The 26,395-nt window shown below is 42.7% G+C and overlaps 1 protein-coding gene across 1 annotated transcript; it reads left to right on the top strand.

Moving 5' to 3' along the window:
* Positions 1 to 367: 367 nt before the first annotated feature.
* LOC124276666 (fibropellin-1-like) lies at positions 368 to 14,213 on the top strand (the record flags this gene model as incomplete). Its single annotated transcript, XM_046712307.1, has 9 exons — positions 368 to 481; positions 1,436 to 1,549; positions 1,939 to 2,052; positions 3,609 to 3,722; positions 4,730 to 4,840; positions 8,352 to 8,465; positions 8,612 to 8,725; positions 12,367 to 12,480; positions 13,687 to 14,213. Coding segments are annotated over 9 exons (1,436 nt in total), but the record flags the coding sequence as incomplete, so codon positions are not given.
* Positions 14,214 to 26,395: the final 12,182 nt, after the last annotated feature.

Raw genomic sequence — 26,395 nt, forward strand, 5'->3', positions numbered from 1 at the left:
CAGAGTATTTGATATTTATAATCTTACAGTGACATACTGACCATCCGAACAGTATCGCAACCTGTGGACAGTAAGGTTATTCCACACAAACTGCTACCAGAAGATCAAGAAGATCAACACACCTGCACATCCAAACATGTCAACTTACAATGCTAATCTGTACATGTCTTTAAATATTTGTGACTATTTTGAACCCCGGCAAAATCTTTGTTTCAAGTAACCCGTGGTTTGTGAGGGGCGACATAATAAATGCAGGGGGGCCATTTCTCATGATATCGACAACCGATTGCTGTTGTCATGACTTCCATTTCTTAAAGGATACCTTGATATGTATTTAATCTATCATCCTCTCACATTTATGTACCAGACATTGACGAGTGCGAAAGCAACCCTTGCCATCATGAAGCTACTTGTGTGGACGGTGCTGGCACCTACACATGTGTCTGTAAACAAGGATTCGTTGGAGGAACCTGTCTGAAAGGTAAGACCAGTCAGGACTTGTCTTGAAATACCCCCAGAAGGAACGTCATGACATGACTGTGTTCTATTTGTAATGCTTAGTATTAGCTGCAGTAGCGCAATAGGTAGGGAGAAGAGTCTCCTCTTTCGTGATCTTTCAAGGCTGGCACTGGAACCTTTTATTTCGTATTGCAAGTGTTGACTGTGATGGCACTTTGTTGACTTGCGTGACAGCGCAGTGACACCACAAAGTGTTTTCTTCACTCAGATGTCTCTGTAAGATTGTGAAGGAATGTATTACACATGTATGCCACCATCTAGTCCAACGTTATAGTGTTAACTATGATTAGACTTTATAGGTCGTAATATGCGTGAGTGCGTGCGTGCGTGCGTGCGTGCGTGCGTGCGTGCGTGTGTTTGTCACACATTAGGTCAGCTTCTAGACCCGTGTAACAGTGCTGACTGTGTGGCACGCTGTAGGCTGGACAGAGAGTCCTACTTGGGTGACGCCTTGTGAGTGAGTGAGTTAAAGTTTATAGTCACAGCGGCAGTATTTCAGCCATATCGTGACTTGAAATAGTTATAAATTCACGATAAATGCTCATATTTTAAAAACCTGTCGACGAAGGACAGTAAAAACAACTAGTATATCACAGTAATAAAAACAGCAGCTAGCATATATCTCTAAAATAGGACTTCAAAGTAAGACAATACAGTATACAAAAGGGCTGATGATCGCCAACAACTGAAGGTAGACCACCACTCTAGGGACCACGGGGACTTACAGTACTTTGGCTACCTGCATGGACCATAGCTGGATTTATACCATCCCGTGACGCCTTGTGGACTGGCGTGACACGTGCCTACTTGAAGGCTTTCAGGACACTGATGGCTGTGATAAAATTCTACCATTTCACGATAAGACACATATTTAAGTGAAAAGCGATAAAGATATATATTACTTGTTTTTCTCCAGATACACGTCACTGTGACCTCAAACCCTGTCTCCACGGCGGCACGTGCGTTGATGGAAATGGCACCTACACGTGCATCTGCAGCCCAGGATTTACAGGATCCACGTGTGAAGCAGGTTGGTTACCTCCCGCCATTCCCTGTCAACCGGATGTATCTATTCAGGATAGATATGTCGGATAGATGAGTTTGGCATATAGTGGTCGTGAAAACTGCTTTACCTCTGAAGAGATGCCAGAACTGCCAGGAATCAGTCTGTGCACAATTCTCATTTTACATGAAACATTGTGTAATTAGGCTATGATAGCGGGATACAGAGAGCTACCAGTATGTCCAGTGATCAACATCATGAGCATCGATCTACGCTATGTAATGGTGGTTTTCCTAACCTTTCTTCGTTCCTCCTATGTTATCAGCTGTTATCTCCATCATTCATTAGTCATTATTCGCGAGACTGTTTACTTACAGATTTACAGAAACGGTAATAATGACTTCGATATGTTCCAGACACACGCCATTGTGACAAGCAGCCGTGTAGGAATGGAGGCACGTGTACTGACGGACTTGGAGACTTCGACTGTGCCTGTGTGAAGGGCTTCTCAGGACTGTACTGCGAATCAGGTAGGAGCAGATGGTTTTACTATCGGTATGTCCACGTTATCATACGAAATGGGTTTGAATCCTCCCGGTAGATGCCCGTCACGTTTGGGATATCGTGGGTGAGCATATTGACGTAAGCTTCTTATTTAAAGAGTTTTTACTGTAATTAAAAGCTTCTTGTCATATAGCTTTACCTGAGTAAATCGTGCGTAAATGTACAGGTTATAATCCTATACAGATTATAGATCGAAGAAAGAGTACCCTTTGACCTTAAAATATATTCTAGATCTCTTGAGATGACATCATATCTCTTTTGCACAGTAAGTACATTTGTACTAGATGAAGCCTTACTGAAATTGAGGATTAAAAAAACATATTATAAAACAATATACACATTCATTACAAAACACTTACAAATATTAGCTTTCATTGTAAATGTGGAAAGGTTCTGTAACGACAAAAGTAATAAGATCAGGATGGAAACATAACAAAGGAAGCCAACAGTTAATTGGGGCTGATTGGATATTTGCAATGAACAAATGAAACCCGTGGTCACTGATCAGTAGTACCGATGAACAGTAGGAGTGAGTGAGTGAGTTTAGTTTTACGCCGCACTAAGCAATATTTCTGCTATGTGGCGGCGGTCTGTAAATAATCGAGTCTGGACCAGACAATCCAGTCATCAACAGCATGAGCATCGACATGCGCAATTGGGAACTGATGACATCCGTGATGAACAATAGGAAGTAGCATTGACTGGTAATAGCAATAGACAGGTGGAAGCCAAATGAATTAAAGAGTTATGCTTGGGATGAGTAGGTAGGTGGACAAGAGCAACATAGAGGTAAGCATAATGCTAAGCAGCAGGCAGATATGTTCCTAGTGGCTGGCAGGTATCTCCTTGTGGTCTGTTATAGCTTCTTTCGACACCAGTTATTACTTGAAAATATCAATCTGTGCCATCTATCTGTCGCGCTCTCTTATGCCCCGTGTTAGGTTTCCAGCATTGGTATTTTCAGCTGTTCTTGCACTTACGTGCACATGTACAGACACATGGCCAAACAGGTCCATTCACCTGAGAAAAGCAGTAATCATGTTGCCTGTACGTTCCTCAACAAAGTTAACACCCATATGTCTCTGCCTGCTGTGTATCACTAAATGCCATTATAAGACTGAATTCATGTACAATAAGATCTTTGATGACCACTTCTGTCACTTCAGCAAAGTCACCTTTGCGAACTCAAAAAGTTTTAATAGCTTTGAAAGTTTATGTTATATACAGATGTTGTTTAACTCGCACTCAGCAGTATTCCAGTTATATGGCGTTTTATACAAGTTTTGTTCATATAGGCATCGATATTGTACACAGAATGAGATAATCTGTCTGTAATGAAACGACGCTCAATATTTTGGGAAACTGTGTGTGTCTGGAATTTAAACCGTTATATCGCCTGATGCGACATGACGATAATATGTATTGAAATAATGCTGTAAATCAGCACCCAAAAGCGAACACCTGTTGAAAGTGAAAGGTGATAATAAACGTATATCTTTTAAAAGGTTTCTGTTTTCCTCAGACCTACGCACCTGTGAGGACCAACCCTGTCCCCGAGACCACGTATGTGTTGAGAGAAATGACACCTATGCTTGCATCTGCAGGGAAGGCTTTACAGGGCCCAGGTGTCATACAGGTGAGGTAACTCTCATCAATCGTGTGTGCTTCAATAGTTACACTATTCAATAACTATCCATGTATTTCGACATAACCCGTTGGCCAGGATACCGTGACACTACAAGGATGGTGACTGGGTGGTAAAGGGTGACTTAGACAGACTCCTGGAGACACTGATCTGTTGCCGGACTACAACCTTCATGAGCAACTTCACACAACTGACGACAGTAGTGTCAAACTATTTCATCACTCTACCGAAACTCACACTAAAAGACACTATAACAATCCATAGATATTAATAGAATGACAAATGAAAAACGGGACCAAAAGGTCCTGTAGCTCACTTTACGTTAAATATAGAACGTCAGTGCAAAATACAGCCTGAGCTGTCCTCAAAAACAGTTTGGTGTAATGGGTTGTGAACAATATATGAATGGATCAGTGAAATTAATCAGTGATGACACCTGATAAAGCGCTAAAAGCAGCCTAAAACTATTTCAACTTAATATCATTTCTTAATCATTTCTTTCTCTACGAAGATTTCAAACAACGTGAAATGATTCGTGTTCAAACGTAGATTGATCAGGGTACAGTGGTCCCAGAAAACGTATGACCAACGTATATTTTGTACTTGGTAAAACCAGGAGGTATTTAGAAAGCATTGTAACGTCATGAATGATGTCGTGAGTGACGGGACTTTATCACAATAGAATGATACAAGATCCTGAGTACTCGAGGTTGGTACCATCCATACATTTCAGCATAATTAGCCATGTGAACCCAAAGATGTCGAAGTTTAACAGACGAACGGATGACGAAGAAGGTATCACGACCTCAGTAAATATACGTGAGAGATGATGAACGAATGGAAGGATTGCGAACGAATTAGTGACTGAAGAGCCGATGACAATGTGTGCACGGACAAACCGAAACATTTATTTCAAGAAATGTTGGTTTATTCTTATCGGCTACTGTGGCACCTGATAATTAAACATATAACTTTACAAGAACGTCTGTTTTACCCAGATATACGCACGTGTGAGGACCAGCCGTGCATCAACGGGACCTGTGTGCCAACAGATGACACCTATTCTTGCACCTGTATCACAGGCTTTACTGGAGGGACATGTGAAACAGGTGAAACATTTCACATCCTTCCTGGTCATTAGTCAGTGGATAACGATCTTGGCCTCGTGTATAAATCCTATGGTCGTTCTTAAACAGGACTGTATAGCATGACCTGGGCTTTTCTCTCCAGTTCTTTGAGTCCGTCAGTTAGTAATAGGTATCTATATACACACAAGGACAAGGACAAGGACAAGGACAAGGACAAGGAGGACAGACAAGGACAAGGACAGGACACATGGACACACAAGGACAAGGACAAGGACATGGACAAGGACACAGGACAAGGAACACGACAAGGACAGACAGACAAGGACAGACATGGACAAGGACACAGGACACAGGACACAGGACACAGGACAAGGACACACAAGGACACAAGGACACACACACAGACAGACAAGGACAAGGACACACATGGACAAGGACAAGGACACAGGACACATGGACAGACACACAATGACACAGGACTGTGGACAGACACAAGACAAGGACAAGGACACATGGACAAGGACACAGGAAGGACAAGGACAAGGAACACATGACATGGACAAGGACAAGAAGGTAGACACAAGGACGACAGGTGGATGGTAGATAGATGGAGGACACAGATGGTGAAAGAAGGTGGACAAGTAGGAAAGGATGGAGAAGGTGGATGGAAGGAAAGGAGAAGGTGGAAGGATGGAGAAAGAAAGTGGACAGAAAGGACAAGGAAGGGAATGGAAGGGTGGAAGGAAGGACAAGGAATGTATGACAGTGGACAAGGAAGGATGGAATGGAAGGTGGAAGGATATGGAAGATAGAAGAAGGACATGGAAGGATGTGGATAGAATGGAATGTGGATACAGGTGGAAAGGAAGGACAGTGGTGGACACAGATGGATAAGTGGACAGTGGAAGGACAAGGATGGTGGATGAAGGACAGTGGGTGGTGGACAGTGGATACATGGATAGAAGGTGGATATGGATAGAAGGAAATGGAAGGATACAGTGGATGGTAGGAAGGTGACATGGAAAGGACAGGCGGATATAGTGGATAGGATTAGAAGACAGGACAGGTTGGATGGACAAGGAATGGCCTTAGGAAGACAGTGCAGGAACCGACGACAGGCACGAGCCACAATGGACACAAGGACACAGACACAGGCGGACAGGGACGAGACAGGTGGACACAGGTGGACAGGACAGGTGGACCCACAAGACACAGTGGACACAGGTGGACAGACAAGGACACAGGACAGGACAGACAGACACAGACAAGGACACAGGACACGACACAAGGACACAGGACACAGGACACAGACATGGACCACACAGGACACAGGACACAAGGACACAGGACAGACACAAGGACAAGGACATGGACACACAGGACACAGACATGGACACACACAGGACAAGGACACGGAGGAACAGGACACAAGGACACACATGGACACGGACAAACAGACAAGGACACAGACAGGACACACAGGACAGGACACAGGACACACAGACAAGGACACGTGGACAGACACAGGACACAGGACACACAGGACAGGACACAGGACACAGGACAAGGACACAGGTGGACAAGGACACAGGACACAGGACACACACACACACAGGACACACAGTGGACACAGGACACAGACAGGACACAGACATGGACACAGGACACAGGACACAGACACAGGAAGGACACAGGAGACACAGGACACACAGGACACACAGGATGGACACAGGACACAAGGACACAGGACAAGGACACACATGGACACACAGGGTGGACAAGGACACAGGACACAGGACAGGTGGACAGACAGGACACAGGACACACAGGACAGACAGGACACAGGACACACAATGGATGGAAGGACATGGACACAGGACACACACACAGGACACAGGACACAGACATGAGACAGACAGGATGGACAGGACACAGGAAAGGACAAGGAAGGAGAGGACAAGGAAGAACATGGACACACAGGAGGACAGTGAATGGACAAGGACACAGGAACACAAGGACACAGGACAAGGACAGACAGACAAGGACACAGGACAGGTATGGAAGGACACAGAGGTGGACATGGACAGGACACAGACATGGACAAGGACACAGACAGGACACAGACACAGGATGGACAACAAGGAAGGACACAGGACATGGACAAGGACAGGACAGACACAGGACAAAATGACAAGGACACAGGACGAAGGACACAGGATGGGACAAGGACACAGTGGACAAGGACACAGGTGGAAGGACAAGGACACAAGGACACAGACATGGACAAGGAAAGGATACAGATGGAAGAAGGACACAGGAGGAAGGAAAGGACAGGAAGGACAAGAAACGGACACAGGTGGATGGTAGAAGGACAAGGAAAGACAGTGGACAGGACAGGGATGATAGAAGGAAAGTGGATAGACAGTGGACGGATGGATGGACAAGGAGTGAGGTGGACAGGATGGACAAGGAAATGGACAGGTGGATGGATGGAAGGAGTGGTGTAAGTGGAGGAAGGAAGGACAAGGACAGGTGGATGGAAGGACAAGGAAAGGAATGGATGGAAAGGATGGACATGGTAGTAGAAAGTGGACACAGGATGATAGACAGGACACCAGAAAGGAGTGGATAGAAAGGATGAACAGGGAGGAGTAGGGTGGATGGCCAGAAGGGACAAGGACATGGATGAAGGACAGTGGACTAGAAAGGACTTGGATGGATGTAGGACAAGGACACAGTGGACAGGACAAGGACACAGGAAGGACGAAGACAGATGGAGGGACAGTGGGACAAGATAGTGAGTACAGGTGGATGGTAGAAGGCGACAAGGTGGAAGTAGAAGTGGACAGTGGATGGTAGAAGGACAGTGGGGATGAAAGGACAGGTGGATGGTAGAAGGGACAGGTGGGAAAGAAAGTGATACAGGTTGATGAGGTAGAAGGGACAACTGGTAGTAGAAAGTGATACAGGTGGATGGTAGAAGGCGACAGGTGGGTAGTAGAAAGTGATACAGGTGGATGGTAGAAGGCGACAAGTGGGTAGTAGAAAGTGATACAGGTGGATGGGGTAGAGAGCCCATCAAGTAGGTAGTAGAAAGTGATACAGGTGAAAGTGAATACCGTGATACAGGTGAATCGTAGAAGGCCTTACAGATGGGTAGTAGAAGGTGACACAGTCAGGAAGGCGAAAGTGATACAGGTGGATTGGTAGAAGGCGACAAGTGGGTAGTAGAAAGTGATACAGGTGGATGGTAGAAGGCGACAAGTGGGTAGTAGAAAGTGATACAGGTTGATGGTAGAAGGCGACAGGTGGGAAGTAGAAAGTGATACAGGTGGATGGTAGAAGGCGACAGGTGGGAAGTAGAAAGTGATACAGGTGGATGGTAGAAGGCGACAAGTGGGTAGTAGAAAGTGATACCAGAAAGTGAAGGAAACGTTTACGCAATTACAGGATGTTTCCCGCACGCCTAGAAGTAACTAACATATTACTTCGTTGCAAATTCCGCATTCACTCATTCATTTTCAAACTCCAGATATCGACGAGTGTGAGAGCAGTCCTTGCCATAATGGAGCTACCTGTGTGGATCTGGTCGGCAGGTACAAGTGTGTCTGTAAGGCAGCATTCTCCGGAGAGAACTGTGTTGAAGGTAAGGCCAGCGTCACGGATGTTGATGTTTCTATACTACTCTTTGTTAACCCATTCAAAGTCCTGACCGAGAATCTTTCAAAGGCGCTGGATTCTTAAGAATCTCTTTTAGATGAGACATTTATTTACTGTATTTTCGTTTACCAGATTTACGTCACTGTGACAGTGAGCCCTGTCTCCACGGTGGCACGTGCGTTGATGGAAATGGCACCTACACGTGTATCTGCAGCCCCGGTTTCACAGGACATACGTGTGAAGCAGGTTGGTAAACTCCCGTCTTTCCCTGTCAACCAAATGTATCTATTCAGAACATTGTGATGCTGTTCAGTCAAATATCTTTACCTCTCCGGCTGTGCTAAACTTCCCAGGTACCAATCTACACACGAGACGATACACACATTCAATGAAATATACAGTAAACGTGGGCTCACACTATTATGCACCATATTAAAACAAGTCCCCTGATTGAGAAATTCTAAAGACATTGCTTGTAATAAAACACTTAAACACTTACTGGGATTCCGGAGTGTTATGAGCAGAGCTTTCATCACGTGACTTGACGTCAGAGTGGAGACGTTCAGGCGAACACTGTTTCTGCGTGCGTTTGGTGCATGACTGGACAATACCAATGATGAATACGTTGAATGTTGACGCGATGGCCTTATAAAATACGTCCATATCAATATCTGCCCAAGAGTCTTGACAACAGAAGCAAGTCGATCGAGCAGAAGAATCAGTTGTTAATTAAATGTCAAGACGGATAAGGAAACATAGTCTTTTATTAAATGCCATGGCGTCATTTCTAAATACATTATTGATGTTGATCTGATTAACACAAATGTGAAACAGTTATTCTTGTGTGAAATGAGCCAGGTGGATATAGACACTTACCGAGAGTACAGGAAAAGAACTTAATTTTCATATAGATTAATTCACTGCAAACAAATGAACGTCCCAACTGCCTCTTGGTTGAAGATGGGACTTCGAAATACATACGCGCTATTTGTGGGACCAGGGCAGTTGTTTGTTGCTTATAGATAACAATGAAATCAGATATGATTTTTGTGTGTGAAAAATGTGTGACTATTCAACACATACTCTTTAAAAAAAGAAACATGCTGTTTTGGAGTTTACTTACTGAGTGCATATAACTGTTTCAAACATGACATCATTGCTCAATTACAGTAAAATCATCACTTTACAAAAATGTCCAAAAATGATTTTCCAGAAATTGTTTGGTAAAACCACAGAAGGCTATTAAAACCACTTGGTCTGACTAAAATGTCAGTATCTGGTGTGACCACCATGAGCATCGATAACAGCTTTGCAGCCGTGACCCATAAAAGAAGGAAGATGCCGAATACTGTATTGAGGAATGTTTTGATACTCTTGCTGAAGTGCTGTGTGCAGTTCTTGTAGTGTCTGAGGTGGCGGATTACGCTGGCGCAAGCATCGATCAAGAATATCCCATAGATGTTCAGTGGGGGACAAATCACAGGCCCTCGTGTCTTTGCGAAGGTTAATGATTAAAAAATAACAGTTTTGAGGTGACCCCCGACTCGAAACGCTACACAGTACAATACATTATGATAAGGCCGGACACTTCGGTGTACCCTACCCGCCTGCTTTGCCGATCGATGTGCTACCATCTCATAAAATCGCTTAAAACGTAATGTAAACATAATCATGGATGATTGGCATATCGAGCACCAATCATGACACCTACCAATTCTTTATTGTTATTTCTGCAAGTCGACTGAAACCCGATTTTGACTCTCAAATAAACGATCTTGACACAAATGGATGACGATATGTCAGCACAAAAGGGTGTGTGGTCGAAGCAAGCCCTCTGATTGGTCAACGCTCGCAAATTGCACATTCTTTATAACTTCGTGGGAATTTTCCCTTTCTGACTGCTTAATGTAAGAATATGTTTTCGAGCAATGGCTTCTCATAAGAAAGCATAAGTTGTAAATGTCACCTTAACAAGCATGAACCAACCAGAGGGCTTGCTTCCACACACACACACACACACACACACACACACACACACACACACCACACACACACACACACACACACACACACACACACACACACACACACACACACACACACACACACACACACACGCACGCTTTGTGCGGACACATCATCATCCATTTGTGTCAAGATCGTTTAGTTGAGAGTCAAAATCGGGTTTCAATCGACTTGCAGAAATAACAATATAGAATTGGTAGGTGTCATGGGTGGTGATCGATAGGCCAGTCATCCATGATTATGTTTACATTACGTTTTAAGCGATTGTATGCGATGGTAGCGTAGCGATCGGCGAAGCAGGCGGGTGGGGTACACCTAAGTGTCCGGCCTTGTCATAATGTATTTACTGTGAAGCATTTCGAGTCGGGGTCATCTCAAATATTTTTATAATTTTCTTAACATCTTCAATCCTCGCAAAGACACGAGGGCCTGTGAGACAAATCGGGTGATCGAGAAGGCCAAGGTAACACCTGAACATTGTTTTGCTGGAGGAAGACCTGTCAAGCACGTGTAACGTGAGGTCGAGGATTGTCGTCCTCCAAAGATCAACCGTTGACGTTGATGAAGGGAACGACGTGACGTTGAACTGGTCTTCTGGCAAAAAGTCTGGCTTCCCATAACCAATTGTTCCCATTCTGGTCGGAGATTCGGCGCAGTCCAGGGATTTGGATTGTTGTTGATGATGCGGCCGTGGCGTTTGAACGAAGATGTCTCAATCGGATGTAGCGATCCTGGGCGTCTAACTCTAGGTCGATCTGATCTGGGTCTGACATTAACACTCCCAATATTATTGTTGTATCGGGTCCATAGGTTTGAAATGGTATGTCTGGACACGCTGAAGTGCCTTGCCGCCTCATGGTGCGATGCCCGTCCTTGTAAACGGCCGATGGCATTGTGTCGTTGATCTTCTGTCAGTCTTTTCATTCTCTTGTCGTCTATAGTGGCTTAAAGCAATACATGTGGAGTACCATTGATGTGGCTTTTTAAAGCCAACAGTCATAGGCGTCAGCTCAGGATGATACACATTTCATGATGCACGTGCATTTAATGTAGGGTGAGTTTTAGCGATTCACTACAGAAATGAGTGTAACGTTACGTTTTTGTTCAACGTTTCATTTTTTCAAACGTTTTGTCGTCGGCAACCATTTCCTCACATGTTGGGATTCAGCATGGGTTGGTTTGTGTCAAATATTTTCCTAAAATTCAATTTTTGAATAATATATATAAAAAGGTTTCTATTCAGTATATCTCCTTTAATCCATAAACGGTACATTGAGAAATACTCTGTCAACTGACCACAGAAGACCAACGAATCACTAACATATCATAAACACTAGTTATGGGTTCACAATCACATACGACATTACAATACATTTATAATGTGACAACAGCAATGTGTAACACTCCCTCAAATTAATAATAATAAGTACACTCGTAAAACACTGTCACTGTCGAAAACGATGCAGTGGGTCTGTCTACGTCCTTGAAGCTAGAATAGTACTGGGCATTGGCAGGATTTTGATGTCATAGAACCTGTATCCAGTTCGAAATTGGCAAATGGATTACGTTACCGTACCTCGAATCGCTGTTATACAGGCACAGCCAGCTTATTAGATCATGTCCGATCCCAAAACTTCTCGAACGATTTAGATTTGTTTGTGAGCTACTAAGGTAGGTCACTCGTCCACGGCACTCGACATATAACTAGTGATTTAATAATTTGCTGCCAAAGCCAACCTAGAGAATTTCCAATGTCGGTTATCCGACGAAACAGATTCCATGAAACAATTACGGAATAAACAGGCTTTGTGTGTCCTATTTGACAAGATGATAAAGTTGTTTCTTACGCCTATACGTTGTAGATGTACGTCATTGCGACAAGCAACCATGCTTAAACGGGGCCACGTGTACAGACGAATTTGGCGAGTTCAGCTGTGCTTGTGCGGAAGGCTTTTCAGGAATATACTGCGAATCTGGTAAGAATAGATGCATAAGCTACCAACATGTGGCATTCTATCTATACCCTGGAAGTAATCGGTCTGTGTCGTCGCGATAGGCTTTGGTTACTTCCTGAAGAAAACTGCACATGCTCTTGGCTTGAAACGGAAGCTTCTTATGTCAAAACATTTGCTGTATAATCCATTTCCAAACTATACATTCCATGGTAGAAGTAAATAAAACAATGATCGTAAACTTAATATTTTTAGTAATGCCTTATTGTCCAACGCGTGTGCCTTCTCGGATATTGGCAAAGACCAGATGGTAAAGTGCTTCAAAAGCGTTTCGGTCGGAATTGTTACTTTCCCATGCTGTGACGTAAACAGGAATTACGTGAAATGAGTACATCCACGAGAATGGACAAATCGAATTCGTAAATTAGTCTTCAAATGAGAAGCTTATAATGAAATCCATGACTTGATTTAATTTCAAAATCTGCTTTGTTACATGGTAGTAAATTAGACAAGTAGTATCCGTCTGTGTGGAATCAGGATGGGTCTGCAGCCTCTATTACCTGTGTTAAATTGCGACACACCTGGCTGACTATAGTATCCCGGGTTTCTCTTGCCAATGTTCGAGTATGTAAAGGCAGGATAATAATGACGATGATAATGATGTTGTTGATGACGATGATGATACGTACTGTGATTCACTGCTCCTAAATCGAGACAAATTGTCACAAGATTGTATACACACTTGTAACTTTAGAACATTCGCCCATGTGCAAGTTCGACTTGTATTAACCTATTCTCTGATTCCACAATGCCATTTAGAAAGTGGTCAAATGTTACATATGCTATTTTTGGGATTACACTTTCTGAGTAAAGTAAAGATTCTAGAACTTTTGTAAGGATTCGAACCGACAACCTCAGAGTCAGGCACCTAATCGCCAGCACATAAAGTCAGTCACCTAACCCGCTCAGCCACCGCGACTTCCACAAAAATGGAAGTATGACAACTGGTAGTCTAGACTGCAGACTTTGTGTACCCCTCTGATAAGTGTAAATTGACACGGCTCCCACGGCCGAACGCTATGATTACACAATGCCATTTAGTAAGTGGTCAAATGTAACGTATGTTATATTTGGGATTAGGATTTGTTACAAAAGTAATAGAATCTGTACTTTACTAAGAAAGTGTAATCCCACACATGACATAATTATGTAACCTATTCTCTGTTGCAGTTTGCACGCCAGACAAGGTGGACCTTCTCTTTATGAAAGACGTGTCAACCACAATCACGACTCCTTACTATAACAAAATGGTTGCTTTTATGAATAATTTACTGAATGAGCTTGACATCAGACCAGATGGCATCAACGTAGCTCTGTCTGTGTTCTCGGGCCGTGTAAAAGTGGACTTCCATCTGGATGATTACAGATACAACAAAACAGGAATGCTACTGACTATCAACATGCAGACATGGCGAGGTGGCAAGACGTACTTGGCCCTGGCTTTGGAAATGGCAGCACACGAAGTCTTCAATGAAACCAATGGTGACCGACCTGATGCCAAGAACGTTGTAATACTTTATACTGATGGACGACGCACAGGAACGATGGACATCACCGCTGTTATCAAAGACGTCAAGCCAAAGCCGAAGTATTTATGGTGCTTACCTCCAACAATGTCGATATGGATACTGCCAGAAGGGTTGTCTCTCCACCTGCGGGGAACCACTTGTTCCATGTTGATGATGAGAATCTCGTAGACTTGTTAAAGAAGAAGATTTCCACCGTCACTTGCAGGGGTACATAGCGTGTGTTCCACGCTAGTGGTTGGTCACACTGTGACAAAATGTTTGGGGCAATCCAACTATAAGTAAATAAATATTGCATATGTGTGGACACCATATAGTTTTTGTGGTTTATACGAGATTTGGAAGGTTAAAGGGGAGATAATGCAGGGAAAGGGGCTGGTAGCATGAGAGGCAGCATGGCGGGAAAAGCGGTCGTTCGTCTTGCCGCTGATCCGGGCTCGCTTCCCCGTATTTGCGCAATGTTTAAAGCCATTTTTTGGTATCTCCCGTCGTTACATTGTTGGTACATTGCCGAAAGCGGTGTAAAACCATACTCACTCACGCAGAGAATGATACTTGGGTAATGAGTGCTGTGATGAATTCCCAGGTAGGTTCTGTCTAACTGCGTAAGAGCACGCACTTCCATTGGGGCTGAGGGGTAGCCTTACTCACTGCACATCCATTACAAATATTAAATTGAGCCCTACTAGCAAGAGTGAGTGAGTGAGTGTGACTTAACGCCGCTTTGTGCAATATTCCAGCAATATCATGGCGGGGAACACCAGAAATGGGTTTCATACATTGTACCCATGTGGGGAATCGAACCCGGGTCTTCAGCTTGACGAGCGGACTTTTTAAGCTTTAGGCTACCCCACCGCTCCGATACTTTGGTAGGTGGACATACAAAATGTGACATACAGAAACATAACGGTCAAATATATTGACGGTCTGACTGTATGATATAGACTGAACGATATCGAAGTTCACGCAGTCGGCAGCAGAATCCATTTTCTGTAAAGATGCAGGCCTTCACCTCATTAAGACCATAGTGGGTGAGTGAGTATGGTTTTACGCCGCTTTTATCAATATTACAGCAACATCAAGGTGAGGGACACAAGGAATGGGCTTCACACATATGGGGAATGAAACCTGGGTCTTCGACGAGTCAACCCTTTCACCAGCATGCTATCCCATCGCCTCATTAAGGCCACAAATCATTAACGAACGACTTCGGCAAAGCCATTCCATATATGAGAAAAGGATAAACCGGAGTTGCAATAACGTTACACATGTTCTATTTGTGATTACACTTTCTCAGTAAAGTACAGATTCTAGCATTTCTAGTGTATAGTTGGGTTGAGTTTCATCCGGGATTCGAATCCGCACTCACAGAGTCACACACTTAATTGCCAGCAAACAAACTCAGCGATCAAACCTACACAGACATCGCGGCTTCCACAAACATGGACATCTAGTAGTCAAGACCGGACTTTTGCAATAGCGTTGTTGCCCTTTTGAGACTAATGTCTAAATAGAGCGCACCAGTGCCTCTTACTGAATATACATGTACACTGTAAACAGTTGAAACATTATTGCTTAGCGTACAACACTGCCTCATAACAATATACATTCTGAATATTTGTCCTGGCAGTTTAATATTGGCAGAAGAATCGCCTTTGCGGAGGGTCGATATTTACCACAACTCTACCAGAACTTTTGAAACCCAAGGCGTAATGGTGTACAAAGAATGGGTGTTCCATTTCTCACAGTACAACTTGTGAGTCCGTCAGGGAAAGCGGCGAAGTACACGGGCTGGATTGACTGGTCCGATCGTCCCTTTTGTCACTGGCTTGCCTTTACTTCTGGTCTGGTCTGCCGACTCTCCTCTGTTTGCTTGTCCTACCTGCTTTTAGAGGCAGAGGAATTTGACGTTCCTCTTGGAGATGAATGTGCCGTGTTTGGTGAGCTTCAATTGTGTCTGTTCAGAACAAAATGTCTCCTGAACACACAGACGTTTATCTATAGAAATATCTATTGGGATTCATTTTATGAATTATAAGATGTATTCAATATTGGTGTAACTATTAAGTATGGAAGAAAATAGACAATGTTACCAAAATTAATGCTAAAACGAATGGACGAAAATGGTCATTGGCAACTGAAATTATAAGATTCATCTGCATCTATGGTTTTAATTATGCACGGGATTTCCAGAATATTGTAAACACTGATTCATTTATTTCATAATTCACGCAAAGGATTTAAGATTGTAATACCCGGTCTCTTCTTTCCATGTTAAATGACCACACTAATTCAAATTTCTAATTATTCAAATTACTTTTAAAATGGAATCATGCCTATAGATGATATATAATAATGATTTAGGACGATATGAATCACTTTTAAGGTTAGGTGAATTAAAAATCGTGAAGAAAACTAGTAGAAAAGATAGTATGCCTCGAAAATAAAACTTTTGTCCATTTTGTAAGAATATCTCAGACGATGCGTTACATTTCATGCTAGAATGTCCAATCTGTAATACGTTGCGACTAAAATATATGATAGATATTGAATATGTAAATAACTATTGCCTAATAAATCGTCTTCAAAATGCCTACCAAAATTTATAGCTCTTTATACAAACTTTATCAAAGAAGCTTTCATGTTACGTTGCTCATTACTGTAAATGTAAAAGTACGTATCTCCAAAATAGATGCTGTGACTATATGTTATACATATGCTGCTTTTGCAAACCTAACCACCTTGTATGTATATAGCTTGCATTCATATTGCACTTGGACCGGTGACTTTTATACTGAATAAATTCTTCTTCTACTGATGCATGTAATGTAACATGTCTAAAACGTTTAACTGTATTCCATTTCTATTGATAAAGCAGAAAGGATTCACCGTGCCACCACAATAAGGTAATACGATAATTGCATTGAAGCGGCCATACAATTTCCGAGTATCGTGCTGAGATTGAAAGCACAGACAATCTCATCCAAAGTCGGACGCTTTGTTCACATGATCAGGAGAATGTACGGTTCTCCACCGGGAGCACAGCCCTTCTGACTCTCCGTGTAATGTAGAAGGCTGCAGTGTTAGGGAGTCACCATATTTTCTGGAAAGTTCTTGGTGGGTTTGTCTAGGCAGCACTCCCAGTCCCGTTCGCTGCCGAGTCGAACCCAAATATCAAAAAGGACAAGGTCAGGTTTTTGGCATGAATGCTTGTTAGGCTGTATTTAGGCCTATTGAAAATAAGTTCGAAAGCAAGATTTTCCATGACGACATGTTCACGATACTATCATGGTTGGACCTCGGGATCAAAGAGACAAACGTGGCGAAGACGGTAATAAAAGGACCAAGCATGTCGCTTAAGATACGTACTGTGTCTGTGCCAATGCTGGTCGTCAAGTGACACGGCGTTGGTCAGTCTCAATACACAATCAACAGTTCACAGTTACATTTTGTATGCAAAATCATACACTTTTCAAGCCAAGCGACTTCATCCAAGTTAAGGTCTCCGCAGGACTGCTCTTCTCCTAAACATACTGCACGTAAACTCGAGTCTGTGCGATTTGATACGTCACTTCGCTTGGTTAACATACATTTCTGTAACGCCCAGCAGTACAGTCCCGTCAACAAAATCAACATGGTCGTTGAGATTCCATCCAACATCCTTGGAGAGCCTTGTTGTCATTATGTTTTTGACTTGCTTCACAAGAAGATCACCAGACAAGTAAATGGGTGCAAAAGTGCATAGGACAATGCTGTCTCGAATAGCCTTTACCACAATCAAACCACGGCCTCCCATTTCAATTGATAAATATAACGACTGAGTTTCTTTGAGTGGCATATTTAGAAGTCTGTGAATAAGATATTAAGGGCAAACTTTATGGATGAACAACTTCTTTATTCGGGTGATAGGACGTTTCGATACAGATTCTTGTATCGTTGTCTCTGGACTCATAATTGCTTGACAACGATTCCAGAATCTGTATCGAAACGTCGCATCACCCGAATGAAGACATTGTTCATCCGTAAAGTTTGCCCTTATCTAATAACGACTGAGGAAACAGCAAAGGTTGTGGGCTCCTTTGTCTGACATGAGACTTCCGGTAAGTGGTTTATTGAGTGCTCTTAATTTCTTGTTTCGTCCAATCAACAATATCAACAGAATATGGGAGGACGGGTACAACATCGGTATTTATGGTTTGGACCTCGTTACGAGCGTTGAGCTCTGAGCTCACTTTTCTTACGTTTGCATTTGTATTCTGCCTGTGTCCTTTATACAGGCTTTCTGGAGTTCGTCCCTAACTTGCATCCCTAAGTAGGTATAGGCCTGAGTTTCCACAAGCTGGTCAGTAACTCCTCCCACAAGTACATTGACTGAAATGACGGTGGGGTAGTCTCGTGGTTAAAGCGTTAGCTCGTCACGCCGAATACCCGGGTTCGATTCTCCACATGGGTACAATGTCTAGTGTCCCCCGCCGTGATATTGGTTGAATATTGCTACAAGCGGCGTTAATCCATATTAACTCACTCGAGCCCGAACGACAAATAATACGTACTTCCTCAATGCTCGTAAGGTATCCCAACTCCACAACACACTAGTGTGACCAGTTAGCGTGACAATAAAGCTCAGTTTGTGTGACAAGGAAAACGGCACAAGCTGTCACAATAACGTAACAGTTTACTTAACATACACAGCATACACCCGTAGAAGACACCCGGAGCAGAATACGTGTGTTTGTCGTCGTATATACCATGCTGTGAACAAATATGGCCTGGCAAAACCAGCACAAGCCAGTGTTCAGTGCATGTAGCTGTCTGATATCGCTTGTTCTTATTACACGTCAAACGGAACTCTTGTGGACGTGAGTATTGATATTGCCTGTTTTGTCGATTGTATTGGTCTCAAATAACGCATTTGTGTTCACGTCTCGTTTGTTGCTCTCACAGGTAGCGTCTCTTACCCCGAGTATGTATCAGTTTCTGTCTGTGGCAGATTTGAGTGAAACCAATACACACATGTGGTCTCACCTTAGGCAAGTGAGTTTGTTCCAAATTGTCTCTGTTCACCCAGCAAGAAAATGGGTACCCGGTGGAAAAAAGTCATATGACTATAGCCTTCTAGCGCCTAACAGGCAGCTTGGGTTATCCGGGGTAATAGTGTGCTGTGCCTTGATTGTTAGCGCTATGAGCATACCTAGTGTGGAGTTTGGCGCTATATAAATGGACACATTATTAGTATTATTATTATATTGTAGGGTAATTACAGACATGGTAGGACATAGGATTGAAAAAACTTTTTCCATGATTGTAAAAACCTGTTCTCCAAGCAGAGGTGAGGTGAAATGGGGTTTAACGTCGTACCTAAGAATATTTCGCTCATATGACGACGTACATGCGTGTGTATGTGTGACTGCTTGTACTAGCCCAGACTTAGCTGGTTTTATAGTGCTAGCTCACTGAGATACCATTCCGCAGTTAAGCATTAATACCCCACTCAGACACATTATACTGACTCCGAGCCGACCAGTCCTTGTTTGGCCCTTAATGCAGAACACCAGGCAAGGAGCACAAAGTACCACGCGACCTTCAGCTCCCGCCCGGGCGCTCTAACCACTACACCACGGAGGCGGTCTTTCAAAACAGAATCCATGGTACGACTTCAACTATAGGATAAACCGGTGTCAATGAATCATGTCCACACAGTGATGAATACATGTGTCACACGTCACAAATACAAACAAAGGCATGTCAATTCTCTTCATCTTACACACAAGAAAAATAAATATATATACGTGTGAAAGCAGAGAGCACCTGATGTCATTTTGTGGACTGTTCCTCAAATTTGGAAACATGTCCACATTTCTACCACAAAGTATGTGGTGCCTGGTATTCCTACATGAATGCCTGTGTACATAAAGATACATGTAAGTTTTCATTGTAGCCATGACATGCGGTGGTGTTGAATACAAGTCCTTCACGAACTTGGAACAGAGGATGTACACGTTTAAAGGGGAAGTTCTCGATGACTACGACATGAGTACTGAGGGGGCGTGGTATGGGGAGCCGGGATACAAGCTGCTGGAGTATGCCCCTGGACTAAAACATTGTGGAGGGAGGTACCCGGTCTGGGTTCAAGGTTTGATATGTGCAAACAGTACCCTACAACTACTTAAAGTAATACAGTCACCGTCCATATTTATTCTCAGGTTGTGATCTTTATCTTCGTATTTTTGGCACTTACTGTGTCATTTTTTGTATATTTTGCTCGCCTGTCTCCGTTTTTTTCTGAAGTAATAAAATACCTGAACGTCGTTTCCCCACCAATGTTGTTTCGGATCCATGTCCGAACTGACTCATCCCAGATATCTACAGACAAGTGAGGTGAGGTGAGGTGAGGTGAGGTGAGGTGAGGTGAGGTGAGGGTGAGGTGAGGGTAGGTGAGGTGAAGGTGAGGGTGAGGTGAGGTGAGGTGAGGTGAGGTGAGGGTGAGGTGAGGGTGGGTGGGGTGAATTGGGTTTTACGTCGTGCTTGAGAATATGTCGCTCATATGACGACGTGCATGCGTGTGTATGTGGGCTGCTTGTACTAGCTTAAGCTGGTTTTATAGTGCTAGCCCACTGACTGATACCATGCCGCAGTGAAGCATGAATACCCCACTCCAGACACATTATATAACTCCGAGACGTCGTCATATGAAGCGAAATATTCTCAAACACGACGTTAAACCCAATTTCCTCACTCACCTAACCTCACTAACTCCGAGCCGACTAGTCCTTGTTGTACCCATTAATGCCGAGCGCCAGGCAGGGACCAACAAGTACCATATTTTAACGTCTTTTGGTATGACGCGGTCGGGGATCGAACCCGCGACCTTCCGCTCTCGGGCGGACGCTCTAACCACTACACCACGGAGGCGATCACATACAAATGAAGTCAGACTGAATTCAACAACTAACCATGAAATAATATACAATTATCAGCTCTATTATAGAATCAACTAGGTTTATAAAACCCAACAAAGTACTGCAAAACTGTCATAATGACAATATCAAAGAGTATTTTATACAAGAACGTTTCCATCATGACATTCACTAATCTGCTATCTGCATAAACATTTGCATATTTTGCCCGATATACAATTCATGTCATGTGCATTGGTACACAGAACCAACCACAAACTTCTGTAATTGATCATTAGTCGATGTAATCACGCATAACCCCTTCTATAGCAGTCCTGAGGAGGAGTGAGTGAGTGAGTGAGTGAGTGCGTAAGTTAATTATTAGCGTCACAATATACCAGCCGTGAAGATATAACAGAGAAAGAACAATCTACCCACCAACATTTGTCAGAGTGTAATTCAAGCAACTTTTAAAGTATGAATCAAACCCCGTTGTTTGGAACTTATGGTTGTCTCGAAATAAGAACTGTCTCTACGTGTGGTTGAGACAATATTTTGCTGTTGCATCCTACCTAGGATAACTCAAAGAATGTCCGCAGTCCCTTAAACTTCGACACAACAGTGTATGACATCATTGTGTTTACATTCCTGTAGTTATGCTTCCAAGACGCTTAACAGTGAAACCTCACTCCAGGTAAACATGGCGGAGACTCCCAAGGTCAACACCAGCTGACCATGTGCATGCAGTATTTTTTGGGACGACTGCTATAGGACATGGACAATCGATGCGATGTCGTGTGGAGATCAAACAATCTACAAGCTGACCAAGCCTCCGACGGTTAGGATTGCTTACTATGTTGGTAAGTTTGCAATTTTATTGTACAGCCACAACCATAAATCAACAATATTATATTTTTGGTGAGTGTGCACGTGATGAACATGAAGTTGAAATATGACATTGTGTTTCATGAGAACACTAAAGGTACGTGGAAGCTATAATTCTCGGCGTTGGAATCGTAAATTGACTTTGCTTTTAGAAATTAGATTTTCTGAATATTCAAATATTTTGTCGAAATGAAACATCGATATTTTCAGTACATTACGTCAACCACTCTACATGAAAAGAATTGTTTGTTTTGTCATGGCCGCTTACTGTATATTACGTAAACGTAAACTATTACACCGAACTACGGTTATAACGAAATAAACTTAGTGGTGCCTTAAAGTTCGTTATAACCGTAGTTAATTGTATATACAATCATGTTATCATACGGTTGGAATTACTGTAGCTGACATTAGAATTGGATGGAAGGATGTTTACCGATATACCGTTAATATACCGATAAACTCAACTAGGTTAATAAAACCCAGCAAAGTACTGCCAGATTATCATAATGACAATATGAAAGTGTATTTTATATAAAAACGTTTGTATATGTGTGTATGTGTGTGTGCACATTGATGTATGCAAGACTGAATGTGTTGTGTGTAGAACGTTCATGTAATACTGCTTCCTCCAACACTATGTCTGCTTAGTGCTGCTCTATGTACAGCTGCTACTAACACTATTCCTAATGCATGTGCTGCTGCTGTTTCTTGCTGCTACCTCTTTTGCAACAAGTACTCTACGTAATTGTAATAATACTTTTAGGTATTTCCTCTTTGCAAATGGCTGCGCATTGACTTATTGATTTTTAAGCTGAACTCGTAGTTCCATTATCTGTATTGCTCTTGTAAGGTTTTAATGTTAAGTACGTTGTTAGAAGAATACCGGCAAAGTTAACACTATTTGTCAAGGTACATCTTCATAACATTTCTCATCAAACGTCATCATTTGAGTGTAAATGAAATATTAATATACTCAAAGAACTTAGTTAAGCACCCACTGACATATCTCACGATTGCATGAGCCCCGATGGTAACCCTTTGGAGCATATCTGGGACATGATTGTCGTCGTGTGCAACAAAGGGTCCTCCTGTACAGAACCTGGCCCAATTGGAAACTGCTTTACAAGAGGAACGGCGTTGACTGCCCCTACAGAGGATCAGGAGTCTGACAGGGGGTGGGGAGGTGAGTGCTGGCTGTCACACAGTCACATGAAGGTTACACTCGGTATGGACCTTAAATTGTGTAAGACACGCAAAATGACATTTTGAAAGTTCACATTCACCAATAAATTCAACATTAAACATCCCAGGGTCATACTTGTACAGACAGTTCTGCATGAAAATCAGTGTTTTTAAATGAACAATTATCATCTTAAATCAACACGGATTCCAATCATTTTGTCAAAGGATCATATGGGTCACCATGAGAAGTTTCATGTACGTGTTGAAAACGTATCATTGCAAAAAAACATGGGGTGCTTAATTAAGTTCTTTGTGTATATCAAATGAATAATTATTTCAAGCAAGCTCCTTACTTCATGTGTATCATTCACTTGTGAAAAGCGGAATCTCTGATATTCAACACAATAGTCTCAATTCAAAGTGAACAACTGGATTTTCTTAATCATCGATCACTTGATTGTCTGGTTGGTTTACAAGCCGTCCTCGTATGTCAGGAGTATGTTCGGAGTCGGTCTGTGAATACTTACTTTATAAGCAAATGTGTATATTTTTTCGAAAAACAACACGTCTTTTCTGAGGGTTTTATATATACGTTGCTTACATCCATTCAGCTACGTGTTTTCTGCATTCACGAGCATGTTAAGCATAGTACACTGAAAGGACACCATCGTTCCGTAACGTACAGAGTCAGGGTTCAAATGTATACTCAGTAACAGTCTTCCACTAGCTTGAATTAAATCTGTTGGTGGTCACGACATATATATCCCCTGCGTCCTGTTTGTGATACCCGTGATTTCTAAAGAGGTAGCTGGGTGGTTTTCAATATAGACAGACATGTAATGAATTATGCACATAGAATAACAGAGTAGAGACAACCCTTGCCATAGGAGTCCGGAAGGTCGTGCCGGAATACGGAATAGACAGGTGCCGGATTAGACAATGTTTTAATGATCATTATATCATTGTAAAATAGCGGGACCAAAAGTTTATGCCGGTTTGTGACGGTGTATGCCGGATTAGACAGGGTCCGGTGTTGGCAGGTTTCACTGTATATGACTAACCTGCATATATCCCACCTCCTCGTCCATATCAGCCACGTGAACAGAGTAAATGTATTGGACATGTTTTTACCTGTAACATGAACTCCCATGTCGTGTACCAGATAATGGTATTGTCATGTTACGTCGGGCCTTTGAATCTGTACTCATGGATCATCGGTTATGCAGGTCTATAACTATGCCTCTTTCTCATGTAACAATTTTATACAGATTCAAGCTCATATCTGTCATGCAATTGCTGTTCAGTACTGTTTATGTTTTTCCTACAATGACATAAGATACTGACTGGCTCTTTGTGAACGTTGCTCTCAACCCAACAGGGAAGCTGGCTGCTTGACCGTAAGCATTGTTGGACGGGTAATCAATACCTACCCTTTCGTGCAGACTGCAATTGTGCTGTTACCAATGTTCCACACGGGTGGGCACCACACAACAGTCAACGTGGATTCGCCACGATAACATGACACGACAGGAACGACTGATCTGTTTGCTACCTGAGTCAGTAGTTACAATGGACAATATCTTCCCATCAACTATGACAGTGAGAATACTGTGTATCAGCGTTCTGTTCCTTGTTGTAGGTAAGTGGTGTCACGCCATGTATTCGCTAGTCATTTCGGGATGAAAATAGCAAAACAATTTAAAATACATGCGTTTTAATAAGAATACATTCCGTTAATCAACATAAAAGACAAAGAAGTTATTTGTATCAATCAAGGACACGGTGTACGCCGTTACGAAGACAACAGCGCTCAGATTAACAACCATACGTCACAGGACACGCACTCCTAATCATAGGCGGATCCAGAAGGGGGGGTGCAGGGTGCGCGCACCCCCTTTTGTTCTGAACTTTTATTAAATGACCATTGAAATTCGGGTGAAAATGAAATGTGCACCCTCCCTTTTCTCAATAGTATGCACCCCCCCTTTCTAAAAATGTTGTATCCGCCCCTGCTAATTATCCCGAAACGGTTGACAGAACCAACGATGGAACTGATATTGCTAATCTCATTCGTTCTTTTACGACCGCCTCCGTGGTGTAGTGGTTAGAGCGTCCGCCCGGAGAGCGGAAGGTCGCGGGTTCGATCCCCGACCGCGTCATACCAAAAGACGTTAAAATATGGTACTTGTTGGTCCCTGCCTGGCGCTCGGCATTAATGGTACAACAAGGACTGGTCGGCTTGGAGTTAGTATAATGTGTCTGAGTGGGGTATTCATGCTTCACTGCGGCATGGTATCTCAGTGAGCTAGCACTATAAAACCAGCTTAAGTCTGGGCTAGTACAAGCAGCCGCACATACACATACATACGCATGCACCTCGTCATATGAGCGAAATATAATTCAGCACGACGTTAAACCCAATTTCACCTCACCTCACCTCACCTCACCTCACTGTTCTTTTACACAATGTACATAGAAGACAATGGCGTCTATTTTTTAAACTTCAGCGACTTCCTGTGAATGAGACTTAAATTTGCAAAATGACTATAACTCGATGTCACTGATGCCTTCAATGAAAATAGAATGCCCAGTACGCCAGCCGTTGGTTCAGTGCCCTGTTTACAGCTTCCGACCCCTGCGTCGACCACAAGTACATCTACGACAACGGGGGGACGCAGCCCTAAATGTCCCTACCAACCGGAGGAGTGTGACCGCTACATCACGGAGAACTGGTACCAGGTGGTCAACTACCATGGGGCTCTGGAGATGCCGACATCCCACGTGGACATCAACAGCTGCGGCCAAAACATACTTTGCCAATTTTACTTCAGACTATATTCATTTTTGTCAACAGAACCATAAGTATATATATATATATGGGGATCAAATATGTGGGATCAAATTTGGTTTAAATATCTAAGCTTATTGTAATCATGGATCCTAGGTTTCAGTATGTCACTGCATCTTGTGGATCCCATACCTGCTATAGACAGGTGTTGTGTACTTGTCAGTGACGTGTTCCATGATTTGCAAACTGGTTGATTGGTGCCAGGAAAACCATTTTTTATGGTTACTCATGTATCAAGTGCATAAGGTTAGATTAAAGTTACTGTTTGCCTAAAGAGGGGTTACCATAATATTATCTATCCAGTTTTAAATGGATACAATTCAAATCATAAATCTACGTTTAAGTAAACTTGTGAATTCGTGTTATCCTAAGCAAGGTGTGAGTAGTAATATAATCCCTCAGAATATCAAATGGTTTGACCCTAAGGCAGAACACTTGTATATATAATGTTTTCAGGTAGGACAAGTGAAACACATTTAGAAATAAGAAGATGTGACATTTGTAGTTTACATTTATTCATTAACAATTTATACTCATTG

Source organism: Haliotis rubra, unplaced genomic scaffold, assembly GCF_003918875.1.
Source record: "Haliotis rubra isolate DU_JTF1 unplaced genomic scaffold, ASM391887v1 Scf2108, whole genome shotgun sequence".
NCBI classification, from domain to species: Eukaryota; Metazoa; Mollusca; class Gastropoda; order Lepetellida; family Haliotidae; genus Haliotis; species Haliotis rubra.